The 13698-nt window shown below is 44.8% G+C and overlaps 1 protein-coding gene across 1 annotated transcript in view; it reads left to right on the top strand.

Annotated features, from left to right (window-relative positions):
* The window catches only part of LOC147121052 (tetratricopeptide repeat protein 7A-like), a 408967-nt gene that overhangs the window by 282062 nt on the left and 113207 nt on the right, over positions 1–13698 (top strand). Inside the window, exon 17 of the mRNA XM_085980379.1 lies at positions 2358–2503. Coding sequence (XP_085836505.1) covers positions 2358–2503 — 146 coding nt within the window. The remainder of the gene's footprint in view (positions 1–2357; positions 2504–13698) is intronic.

Genomic DNA, 13698 nt, shown 5'->3' with positions numbered 1-13698 from the left:
ACTAGTTGGAGTATTCTAGCTACCAGTGACACCCGTTACTGGCTAGAAAACAAATGCAGAATAGAAAAAACCCTGCCACCTTCATATACAGCAGAATACATACTGTAGCTAAATAATGGATAACATGGGCATGAATGCAAGGTATTGCATGTGGTGTATGTGCCTTAAAGAGCAATTGGGGTGTATGTGCCTTTAAGAGCCCCAGGTGTGCGTAATGCCAGTAATTGCCACTTGGGCTATATAAGCCTGTGTATTGTGTATATCCTTTAGAACCCCCCCCAGACTTGCTTAGTAAATACCTATGAACCAACTCCTGTCTTCAGTGTCTTTATCTACACACGGACACTACATTGCACTCCTAATGCTCATGTATATTTTTCACCGGAGCTTACTGGATGGTGATCAAGAGGCAGAACTCTGGTTGACTGTCTTCCTCCTCCCCCGCACAAACTTTGAAGACATGTATGTGCCAACCGATATGTGCAATATATCCTCTGCTTTCTGGGAACGAGGCTTTATAAATGCTGGACAAGGCAACAGTGTCTCAACCTGTGCTAACCTACTTCCTCTATGAAGTCAGCTGGATGATGTTTTCACCACACTTAGAAGTTTACCATTACTCTGAGAATACAACTCTGCTCAACAGATGCACTGTTGGGAACCACTTCATTGGCTGGGTTTGGTCTCTTATACAAATTGCCATTAATGGCCCAAAAATTGCTGCAGCAGGCTAACAAACAGTGCCCACCATTAGTTAGACTTGCCCTTGCCTGTTTAGTCTCCATGATATTTTGCACTACAAGTTGCTGGAAGTGTGAGATGGAAACGGAGTAGCACCCTCTACAGGGCATCTGGAATCTGAGTGAACAGGGCAAACAACTGTGTGTCTCCTTAACCAATCAGATTGAAGGATTGTGAAATTAACAGCGCAAGGTCTGAACAAGGAAGTGCAAGTTAGAATTCAATGTCAAATCAGGTACAGAAAGAGAAATAGAGGGGGAAAGATCAAATAAAGAGAGAAAAAAGAGACAAAAGAAAAAGTTTAAAAAATTTTATTTAAATTTTTAAAATTCTCCAACAATTAAAACCCAAAGGAATGAGACTCCACGCTTGTAATAGTTAATTTTCAGTGTCAGAGAGGTTGATTGGCAGTAATTAACACACATCACATCATTAAAAGGGTACTTGGACTTGAAATGACCTGACTTAACTTTCTGTGGTGAGTTTACTTCGTATCTAGCGCACAAGTACAAGAACTTCACGCCGCTCAATGTATGTGAATGGAGAGCCAGACAGCGAGAGGCTGTTTTCACAAAGTTAATGGTGGAGCGGCACATCCCCAACAGCAGCTTTTGGATTTCCATGTTTAATCGCGCATCTGCCCTCGCCTGAAGTTGCTGTGGCATTTGCACATAAATAACGGCGAATGTTATTAGCCTCACCATCACTTTGACTGCAATTTTTGGGCCAATATGTTTCCCATTCTGAGCGCCAAACCCTTCACAGTCATATCAGAAAGTTTGCAGCAATTTTTTTTTATCAAAGTGGATAGTATAGAAAAAGTAGTTGCTAAGCTATCAAATTTAAAATGTGAAACTCGCTATCAGTTATCTCATCAGTACCTACTTCCTCTAGCTAGCAGCATTGGAGACCACAGCACATGTTTCTTCTCCAGAAGACACTGACTTAAGAAGGCAGATTTAACTAAGACATAGCTTTTCAAGCTTCTCTGTGTGGGAAATCCATGCAAATATTGACACACTACCAAGAACCTCTGTATTATCTTTATAAAGACAGTGTCAACTACCTAAATGATAACAGCTCTTATCAGTGCAGAAAATATTTTTTCATATATAGCAACAGTTACATTCCCATGGCCAGAAAGGACCAGGCACAGCCTTGAAACGAGAGGAGGGGATCTCATCTAGTGGGTTCTCCTTGGGCAACCCATTCCTTTATTTCACTTCTGCTGATTATTCCTTCTAAGGAATACAGACAGTTCACTAATACCTCTTCTCCACACGATCAAACTCTTCATGTTTTGCTCGTGTGTCAACACATACAGTCCTCACCACTTGGTGGGAACTGTATATAAGACAGGCAATTAGCGATAACCATTTCCATCACCATAGAAGTCAATTACAAAGGCACCTCTTACAACGTATTAAGCGCGCCGGCTTTTTCAGGCAGACTCAGCGATTCAACTGGACTCGCACATGAAGAATGGCCACTTGGACAAGATACGGGAAGGCACCAGGAAAAAGAATAAATGGCCATAGAAAGGGGGGAGGATTAAAAACAAAGAAAATGGCCTTACATTATCATCCCTGTGATCAAATCTGTCCTCTTTATTGCAGTGATTGTGACAAAGGAAGCAGTCTAGCTGAGGGGGCACTGACTGATAAACGGAGCACTATTCAAAGCAGTGTAGCCGAGGGGACAGCGGCTGAGAAGCGAAGCACCATTCACCTCACTTTTCCTGATTTTCATGAGGCCGATTCAGGTAAGGAGGATGGAGAAATGTTATGATAGATTTTACATGGGTACAGGAGACTTTGGTTTATCCGGAGGTTGTATGTCCGGAAACCTCGATCTACCGGCAGAAATCAGGAGCCGTTTTGTTAGGTTTTTTTTCTTCTCGTGGCTTTTTTTTTTTCAACAGTCAGGCTCTGGAAAGTCTCTCTGAAGCTGTTGCTAAGCTACAGAGAGGCTTCCAAGGTACGGGCCGACTGTTTAGAAGCTGTTGCTAAGCAACAGTGTTTGTTGTCAGATACGGAGATGAAAACCTCCGTATGCTTCAACATTAACGCTGGTATGTCCGGCAGTTTTGATAGTTCGGCAACAGCTCGGTCCCGTCGGTGCCAGATATAACAAAGTTTCCTGTATAACTTTCTATGTTTGAAAAACATTTGAAAACTCTACCGATGTATTTCAGCTATATATTTGTAATATTTATAGGGGACATGAAGCTAATCTTTTATTGTTGAAAGAGGTGGTTTAAGCAGACACCACAAATATTAGTGAATCCTGTACAGAAAGAAAGAATTCATGTGAGTTCTCCTTTATTATTTAAATGTCACAATTTCTAGCATTGTGATATTACAGTCAGAACTTAATTAAGGAACAAGGGTAATCTCACGGCCTGAATACGGTGGGTCATGCTGAGGTACAGTTTCATAGGCGGCAGCAGCCCATGATATCACACTCGAGGATTTGTTCTTGATATGTGAACCTGTGCTGTGAATTTTGGAGAGCTGTTTGACCTGTCACAGCTAAGCAGGATCCTGTCCTCGCTCAACATCCAGACACACACATGCACTTTCCAGCAGAGGTCACCAGAGAAAGATAAGAGACCGAAAGAAACAGTTCAAAAAACATTATTTACTTTTTAATTTTTTTTTTAAAATCGCTAACAATAATTAAAATCTGAAGGAATGAGATTGCACACTTGTAAAAGTTAGGTTTCAGCGCCAGAGAGGTTGGCAGTAACTAAGACTTAGGCCGCGCAGCTGTCTGCCGGTCCCATGCAGCCCGGGATCGGCTTTTCCAATGTGAAATTGCACGCATGCGAGAACCTTTAAATGGGCTGCGCAGCCCGTTAAAGGGGCCGCGCACCCAAAAAGAATTGGGGTGGGGGGGAAGGAACATTGCTTGTCACGACGTTAAAAATATACTTGCACTGAAATGGACAAGCCCTAAATTTTTCTGGCGAGTTTAGTGTGTATGTATCGCATAAGTACAGCAACTTCACGCCGTTGCATGTATTTCAATTCTGAGCCTTTCGGCGAGATACCGGTACAGCGAAGCTTCTGGATGAGCAGGGCAACTTGGACAGCAACCTCCTGTTTTCCACGTTTAACTGCGCATGTGTGGTTGCTGGAAGTTGCTGTCCGATTTACTCTCTAATAACGGTGAGCGTTGATAGCCTCACCGTTATTTCTACTGCAAAATCCAGGCCATTATGTTTCAGTAATGCAAACAGTTAAGCACGATGCAAGAAATGCAGTTTTGGCATAAAAGTGCAACAATGGAAAAAGGCAAATTATGCAGAACTATACGTTGAAGCACTTGATACAGTTTTACGATTGATCGCAATTAAACGAGTAATGAGCAGAATAAATATCAGAGCCAGCACTTCATGAGATATTGCATATTTACTGCATTACAGCCTACAATCCCTGAATTCCAAAATCTGGAGGTTCATCTGTTGGTTAATGTTGAAGTTTGATTGCATTATTGAATGTTGATGCATCGTTTCAGACACATCTGACCTGACTCCCCAGACTCACAAATTCCTCAACATTTCAGGCATGTGAAATGTGAACTTGATCCCTTCTAAATGAATAATGTGGACAGGTGTTAAGCAGATTTCAGGGTCAACCCAAGGGCTTGTCAGTAATCAAGTTAGTACTTGGATGATAAAATATAATTGAAACTGGACAGTTGCATTGTGAGTCAAACGTGTGAATGACATCAAATTGGGAGACTGCAACTGTTATTTTTTTCCAAAGGGGTATTTATTTTTTCCAAAGGGGCATTTATTTTCCTATCAGGGGATGCACCTACTTTCTTCTGCCCAGTTTCTCCCCTCATTGATTCTGCTTGGAACCATTTACAGTACCTTCCTACATCCGAGAGAATGGGGCTGGTGAGCAGCCAGGTCACTGCCAATGCAGGGAACATGCGAGAGTGACCTAGTGCAATTCCCCTGTCTGGTTTTCCCCATCTTCCCTCATCCCCTGTGCCAGGAAACCGCCACTCAGCACAGCATTGCTGAGAATAGGGGACCTCAATCGACTGGGGGAGTCAAACCCACGTCCCTCTGTTCCATGACATATATGTAGCACCACCCCCAGGCCACCTCCACTATTAAGTAATTTTGCATTTTAAATCCTATGTAACAGTGTTAGTTTTTTTTTAATGATGCATAGAGTGGCCAGGTGGCATATAACATAGGTTCTACTAAATACTACAACCCAGAAATTCGGGTCGGGGGCTTCCCGCGGGTGCAAGCCCCCGACCTGCACTTCCCTAGCGCGCCGGCCGTTGAGCTGTGGGATTCCGATCCTGGGCCTCCTCCAACTGCCGGCACGCAGTGCTTGCGTATCCCAGGGGCGCAGTTAGTTCGATGCATCCCCTGGGATCACGTGGGCCATGGAGAGCCAATGGTAGCAGGGAATGCTTCATTCATAAGTTTGATAGGAAGAGCTGTCAAACCTATAAATACTATAAGTCCCAAAACATCACTAAAACTTCAAATAAATTTTTAATAAAACATCACATTTCTAAAATAACTATAAATTACATGAAATAACTATTTTAAACAATAATTTAAATTTTTGAAAAAATTAATTACATTTTCTAACGGGGCTAAAAATAAACTTACCTTTCTTTAAAGTATTTAAAAATAATAAACCTGTGGAAAAAATGTTTTAATTTTAATTAATTCACCACTTACCTTGTTAAAAGCAGGCTTTGCGCCTGCTTTTTAAAAGTGTAACTGCTGGAGACTTACCCTCCCGGAAAAACCTGGGGGAAAAAAAGGTAAGCTCGATGCGCTGCCTCTCCGACGCACGCGTTCCACCTGTCAACCCCTTTCAGGGGAACGGAAGTGCCGGTTTCCCGCGCATGCGCAGTGCGTGCACAAAACCGGCACTTTCGTTGGGCCTACGCGTGAGTAGCCAGTGTGTACTCATGCGTTGGGACCCGAATTTCTGGGCCCTACTATGTCACTGAAGTGGTCGGATGTATGTTTGCACTTGCAGATAGCTATGTGGCAAGTTTCCATTGATGCAGGAAAAACAGCAGGATGAGCCAACCTGGAATGTTCCGTTGCTCCTCCAAGTGCCATTGGAAGAGGAAATGGGTAGATGAATACAGGAATGAGAATTAGTAATTTACCCCATGTAGCTTCCCTGTCATTGAGATCCTTCTCTATCTTTTCCTCTTCCCCTCAAACCCACATCCCTCTATTCACTGAGGAATATGGAATCTGTCCAATTTCTTTCTAAATACCTGACCAGAGACGGTACTTGCTCAGCTGATTGACAGTCTATTCCATGAACAAACAGTTCTTAATGATAACGAACTTGCTCTGAAAAGTCTGTTACTTTGAGGCTTTTACATTTTTTAATCATGTCCAGTGATTCTCTTATCCTAGCTTTGTATAATATTCAGTAATTTAGCCCAGTTCATTCTGCATATTAAACAATTCATAATGAGAATGAGGAACTGAAAGAAATTAGTATTAGTAAAGAAGTAGTACTGGAGAAATTAATGGGACTGAAAGCCGATAAATCCCCTGGACCTGATGGCCTACATCCTAGGGTTTTGAAAGAAGTGGCTGATGTAATAAAACTCACTACGCACTTGGTTTGAGTTTAAAGCAAGCTTTAATCAACTTGTTTCAGAACATGGAAGTCTAGTTGTATCCACTAGCTCCTTGTCTTACAAAATGTCCCTGGAAAGCTGGGGCCAACGCCCAAGTATTTATACTCCTTGGACGGCGCCACCAGCTGGCCGTCCAGTGTTATTTCATAGGTAGTTTCGCAATGATGAGATTTATGACATTCTTCCTGCCTAAAAGATTTGGAAGTCCGATGACTTCCTCTTAACGGATTAGGCGGACCACGAACAGCCGCAGTCTTTTAGATTTTTGTTTATGGCCAGAAGGCACGTCTCCCCGGACCGTGTCTTGGTCCCTGGGCCGCTTGACCCGTGCCGGTGGATCGACAGGGCCTGTGTTGCTCTGATCGACCCGAGGGAGGCTGGGGAGATCGTGACTCCGGGTGCGGGTCCCCACAGGCGCAGAACTGGCTTCGTCCCGAAGATTAGCCGGTTAGCTGGAGATTGACCGGCGTCCTGGCCCGGGGTGGCCATCCCATGGGGAGCACTTGGCTCCCCGAGCGGATCCGGCGGGGCAGCCGGCAGATCCCTCCATGTCCCAGGTAGGGCGTCGTCCTCGGGGGAGCGCAGAGTGTCGGCCTCATCCCCGCAGGTCCCTCCATCAGTCGGGTCGGCGGAACCGGCCGGACAGGGAGCCAGGTCCCGGAGCGAAACGGTGGACTCCCGGCCATCCGGGTACCGCACGTGGGCGTACGTAGGGTTGACGTCTGTAAGTTCTACCTCGTCGACTAGAGGATCGGTTTTCGATGATCGGACGAATCTTCGGAGCAGCATGGGGCCAGGAGCTGCCAACCATGACGGTAGAAACGTCCCATGGGTGGAGCGACGCTGGAAGCTGAAGAATCGCTCGTGAGGTGTGACATTGATAGAAGTAGAAAGGAGAGACCTGATGGAATGCAACGCGTCAGGGAGCATAGTTTCCCACTGCTGGTCTGGTAGATTGCGTGACCTCAGCGCAAGACGAACAGCGTTCCAAATGATAACGTTGTATCTCTCAAGCTGTCCGTTACCGATGGGATGGTATGGTGTCGGTTTACTTGTGGCGACTCCCCATTGGGAGAGAGAACTTTTGAGTTCGCTTGACATGAAGGAGGGACCCCGATCAGAGTGGATGAAATTGACCGTACCGCAAAGGGAAAAGACTTGATCAAGGCATTTGATCACTGTGGAAATAAGCATATTGGGACAGGGGAAAGCAAAGGGAAAGCATGAATATTCGTCCACCATAGTCAGTAAGTAGGTGTTCCGCGTTGAGGAAGGCAATGGCCCTTTAAAGTCAATGCTGAGTCGCTGCATAACATATATGAGCGAGCCATCTGATGGACGGAAGAATTGCGGTTTTAACTCCGCACATATTTTACAGGAGGAGCACGTTCTTTTCACATCTTCCGTAGAAAATGGGAGATTTTTAGATCGCACAAAGTGCAACATACGGGTAACGCCAGGATGGCATAAGTCAGTATGAAGATCTGCCAAAGTTGACATAGAAGAGCAGAATGCCCGTGTGAGGGTATCCGGGGCCACATTCTCTTTGCCGGGTCGATAATGTATGGTGTATCCAAAGGCAGCCAATTCCATCCTCCAGAGTTGTATTTTGTTGTTCTTGATCTTAGTGCGTTTCCGGTTATCCAGCATAAAGGCCACGGAGCGCTGATCAGTTATAAGTGTGAAATGGCGACGAGCGAGAAAATGACTCCATTTACGTAGCGCTTCGATGATGGCCGTAGCCTCCTTCTCGACAGGAGGATAATGGAGCTCGCTACCCTGCAAAGTTCTGGACAGAAATGCAACGGGTCGACCACCTTGATTCAAGGTAGCAGAGATCACCACATCCGATGCATCGCACTCGACCACGAAAGGAAGATTTTCATCAATGGAACGAAGTGTGGCTTTTTCCAGTTGTCGCTTGAGGAGGTTGAAAGCTGAAATAGCCGTTGCCTCCAATGGAAATGACTTTGCGTGAAGCAGGGGCTGGATCTTGTCGGAGAAGTGGGGTATCCATTTCACATAATAGGCGAACATGCCGAGTGCCCGACGAAGAGAGCCGAGATTCGTAGGGGGAGGGAGCTCCTAAAGCGGACGAAGTCGCTCCGGATCCGGTTTGATGACACCGTTGCCCACCCAGTAGCCAAGGATGTTGACTGATGGTACTGATTTCACAGATTTGGACTCATTTAAGGTTAAGTTGCGATGACGGAGAACGTCAAAAAATTTCTGGAGGTTGGCATCATGCTCTTTCTGGTCATGACCAGCAATGGTGATATTATCCAGATATGGAAAAGTGTCTGTTAAGTTCTCCTGTTTGACTAGGCTATCCATTGCCCGTTGAAAGACGGCCACCCCATTGGTGACCCCAAATGGAAGGCGACAAAACTGGTAAAGCCGACCATTGGCCTCAAAGGCTGTATACTTTTTGTCGGAGTCCTTTAACGGTACTTGATGATATGCGCCCTTTAAATCAAAAGTTGAAAATACCTTGTAGTTGGCAAGGTTATTGACCATGTCATCGATGGTAGTGGGTAGGCATCCAGGTTGGTATACTGGTTAATAGTTTGCGGGTAATCGATGCAAAGACGTTTCTTGTGTTGCTTCAGAGGATTTTTAACAATGACGACTTGAGCCCGCCAGGAAGATGAACATGGCTCAATGATACCGTCAGCTAGAAGGTGAGAGATTTCTGCCTCGATAAAGGCTCGATCATCTTGGCTGAAACGTCGTGATTTAGTGACTGGGCTTACATCGGGGGGAAAGATTGGCAAACAAGGAGGGCTCGTCGAGCGAAGCCGCCGAAAGCACACAAAATGGTACTTTGGAACTAGTAAGCTCCGGCTTTGACCCTCCAAACTCGAAAGTGAGTCTTTTGTGTTGTTTCTGGAAATCCTGTCCCAGGAGCACATCACTGCATAGGTTCTTGAGCACCCCGAGCCGGGTGGAGAAATAAGTGCGGCCATTGAGAATAAGGTCGACAAAACAAAAGCCGGAGAATTGGTGGTCAGTGTCGTCGGAGCCATTGCAATTTCCCTGTCCGAGGGGTAAATACGCAGTTTCAACTTACTGACAACCCGCTCACTAATCCGCTCACTAATGAAGCTGTCAGAGCTGCATGAGTCGATTAGTGCACTCAAAATGTGTCCATTTACCGAAACCTTCGTGGCTGCATGGGACAAACTTTGGGGAAAAACAGCTGTGATGGGAGGAGGGGCAGTTTTACCCTTGACAGCTGTAACCTTAGTAGTGGCTCTTGGGGGAGGAGCAGTTTTATAGATAGCAGCTGCAAAACTAACAGGAGCTCTCGACCGGTATACCTTAGAAAAGTGGCCTTTCTTACTAACAGCGGCTCTTGACTGGCATACCTTAGAAAAGTGACCTTTCTTGCTGCAATGATTGCAGGTCGCGTTACGAGCAGGACAAAATTTCCTATAATGGAATGCACCTCCACAGAAGAAACACTTCCTTCCAGATTGCCAAGATGCCGCTAGGGCGGGGTCGTCATCAGTGTAGGTTTCTAGGGTAGGGTTGTCATCAGCCGGGTTGGAGGAGTCATCCGTGAGGGCTTCCGCCCGAGGCCTATCGAAGGAGTCACTAAAAGAGATAGCAGCAGCCCATGCACGTGGTGAAAGATAGGTGTCTGCATTCCTCTTTGCTAAGTCCAGAGAACATGCCTGGTCATAGGCAGCCTGGAACTTGAGGGTTTTATTCTCCAACAGACACTGACGTATGAAGGGAGACGCAATCCCATTAATAAAGGAATCACGAATTAACTCCTCCTGGTACTGCTCAGCTGTAACAGCTTTAAGATTACAATCCTTGCTGAGCCTGCGAAGTTTCTGAAGGAATTCGTCAAGTGATTCCCCGGGTTGTTGTCGAGTTGTGGCCAGTAGATGCCGAGAAAAAATTTCATTTGGGGACTTGACATATAGCTGCTGTAGTATTTGGATAGTGGCGTCATAGTCTACACAGTCTTCGATATAATCAAACACATGAGGGGATATGTAATTAGCAAGTATTTCTAATTTATCAGGAACATTTTCACCACACACCCTGAGGAAGTTGCTGAAAGTACGATACCAGTGTCTCCATACCTTAGCAGCTGTAAGTGAATTCGGGTCCAGGTCGAGATGGGCGGGTTTGAGTCGTTTCTCCATGATGGATCGATTACTTGTCTGAGTTCCCTTCTACGGTTCGAGTCGTAGCTGGCTGTTCCCGAAATCACCCAAAGCATGGAGTCAATATCAAGTTGATTAAATTGACGTAATAAAACTCACTACGCACTTGGTTTGAGCATAAAGCAAGGCTTTAATCAACTTGTTTCAGAACATGGAAGTCTAGTTGTATTTCACTAGCTCCTTGTCTTACAAAATGCCCCTGGCGAGCTGGGGCCAGCGCCCGAGTATTTATACTCCTTGGACGGCGCCACCAGCTGGCCGTCCTGTTATTTCATAGGTAGTTTCTCGATGATGAGATTTATGACAGTGGCTATAGAGATAGTGGATGCATTGGTTGTCATTTTCCAAAATTCCATAGATTCTAGAACAATCCCCGCAGATTGGAAGGCAGCAAATGTAATCCAACTATTTAAGAAAGGAGGAAGAGAGAAAACGGGGAACTACAAACCAGTTAGCCTGACATCAGTCGTAGGGAAAATGCTAGAATCTATTCTTCTTAGGCAGCCCCTCGGAACCGAGGATGACTTGCTTCCACATTAAAAATGAGTTCGCAGGTGACTGATGCGGGACCTACAGTCTCTGTCACAGGTGGGGCAGACGGTGGTTGAAGGGGCGGGTGGGTGGGGTGCTTGGGCTGATGTGCGCTCCTTGCGCTGCCTGCACTTGGCTTCCGCTTGATCCCGGCGAAGAGACTCAAGGTGTTCGGCGCCTTCCTGGATGCTTCTCCTCCACTCTGTGCGGTCTTGGGCCAGGGATTCCCAGGTGTCGGTGGGGATGTTACACTTTTTCAAGGAGGCTTTGAGGGTGTCCTTGAAGTGTTTCCTCTGCCCACCTGGGGCTCTATTATCTATTATTAAGGATGTGGTAACAGGGCACTTACAAAATATTAATAGGATTGTGCAGAGTCGACACAGATTTATGAAAGGGGAATCATGTTTGACATGGAGGTTGTAACTAGCAGAATAGATGAGGGGGAACCAGTGGATGTGATGTATTTGGATTTTCAGAAGACATTCGATAAGGTGCCACACAAGAGGTTATTAAACCAAATTAGGGCTCATGGGATTGGGGGGTAATATACTAGCATGGATTGAGGATTGGTTAACGGACAGAAAACCGAGAGTAGGAAAAAAATGGGTCAATTTCGGGTTGGCAGGCTGTAACTAGTGGGGTACCGCAAGGATCAGTGCTTGGGCTTCAGCTATTCACAATCTACATTAATAATTTGGATGAGGGGACTAAGTGTAATATATCCAAGTTTGCTGATGATACAAAGCTAGGTGGGAATGTAAGTTGTGAGGAAAATGCAAAGAGGCTTCAAGGGGATATAGACAGGCTAAGTGAGTGGACAAGAACACGGCAAATGGAATATAATGTGGAGAAATGTGAAGTTATCCACTTTGGTAGGAAAAATAGAAAAGCAGAGTATTTTTTCAATGGTGAGAGATTGGGAAATATTGGTGTTCAGAGGGACCTGGGTGTCCTTGTACACGAATCACTGAAAGTTAACATGCAGGTGCAGCAAGCAATTAAAAAGCAAATGGTATGTTGGCTTTTATTACAAGAGGATTTGAGTATAAGAGTAAAGATGTCTTACTGCAATTATATAGGGCCCTGGTGAGACCACACCTGGAGTACTGTGTACAGTTTTGGTCTCCATACCTAAGGGAGGATATACTTGCCATAGAGGGAGTGCAACGAAGGTTCACCAGACTGGTTCCTGGGATGGGGGGATTGTCCTTTGAGGAGAGATTGAGTAGACGAGGCCTATATTCTCTGGAGTTTAGAAGAATGAGAGGTGATCTCATTGAAACATACAACATTCTTACAGGGCTTGGCAGGGTAGATGCAGGGAGGATGTTTCCCCTGGCTGGGGAGTCTAGAACCAGGAGTCACAGTCTCAGAATAAGGGGTCGGCCATTTAGGACTGAGATGAGGAGAAATTTCTTTACTCAGAGGGTGATGAATCTTTGGAATTCTCTACCCTAGAGGGCTGTGGAGGCTCAGTCGTTGAGTATATTCAAGACAAAGATCGATAGATTTTTGGATATTAAGGGAATCAAGGGATATGGGGATAGTTCAGGAAAGTGGAGATGAGGTAGAAGATCAGCCAAATGGCCTACTCCCGCTCCTATTTTTTATGTTCTTATAAGTTGATTTGAAGAATGTTGCTTGTGTGTGGTAATATGAACATGCATGAATATTGGGGGGAGGAAGCCCTTAAATCCCAGTCGGGTTGTCCCCACCTCCGCAAAAACTGGCAATTTGAGTGATGGCTAAGTCAGAGAGTTCAATTTTCTCAGAGTTCTCTTTTGATCCTTGGTCATTTCTTACTGTCTGTTTCACAAAAGAGCAATCATATTAGAGCAATGAAGCATGCTGCAGAGCCACTAGCCCATGCACTCCAATGGAGATTTCTAGTAGTGTCATCTGAAAGTGTGGCACATCTGGTCTAAGCATTCATGGACAATGTAACCACTCGTGCAGAAAGGATAAATTGACATGTCAGACAATTGAGTTGAGAACTCAGACTCCAGTAAGAAAGGAGCAGAGATGGGAAAAGAAAGATATATAACATATAAAGTAGTGCTGATTATTAAGGGAACAAAGAACTACACAGTAAAGGCCAATTTACTAAATACTCTAGTACAAATAAGTTTGTGGGTTAGTATAGGAACAGGAAATAAAGAACATGGCATACTGTAATTTACCCAGTTTAGACTTTTCAATGAAAGTATATAAGCATGCCAAAACTGCATTTCCTGCATTTTACATAACTGTTTATATAACTGAAACATTAAATGCTATCAGAGCTATTAAATCAATGGATATGACGTCAGTTCTTTTGTATTCCTGTACAGTGCACGTTTTACGTGAGGCTATGCAGATTATCATTATGTACTTTTTTACCTGTACTTATTATGCGATTGTACCCTGTGACATCAAATGATCATTGTTTCTTGTTGCTCATGGCAACTTTACTTGTGCAACCTGTTCACCTGTAACACTAAAGAGTAGGGGGAAAAAGTACCTTGTGTATTAGCAGATGGTCAGGAGATGCATTGCTAATAAGAGAGTCCCTTGCCAGGTTTCTCTCATCTGTAAAACCATGTTGAGATCATTCCAG

The sequence above is a fragment of the Somniosus microcephalus genome, chromosome 3, assembly GCF_052327205.1.
Source record: "Somniosus microcephalus isolate GS21.2 chromosome 3, FLI_Smic_1.0, whole genome shotgun sequence".
NCBI lineage: Eukaryota > Metazoa > Chordata > Chondrichthyes > Squaliformes > Somniosidae > Somniosus > Somniosus microcephalus.
This window is presented reverse-complemented; position numbering and strand designations above follow the sequence as displayed.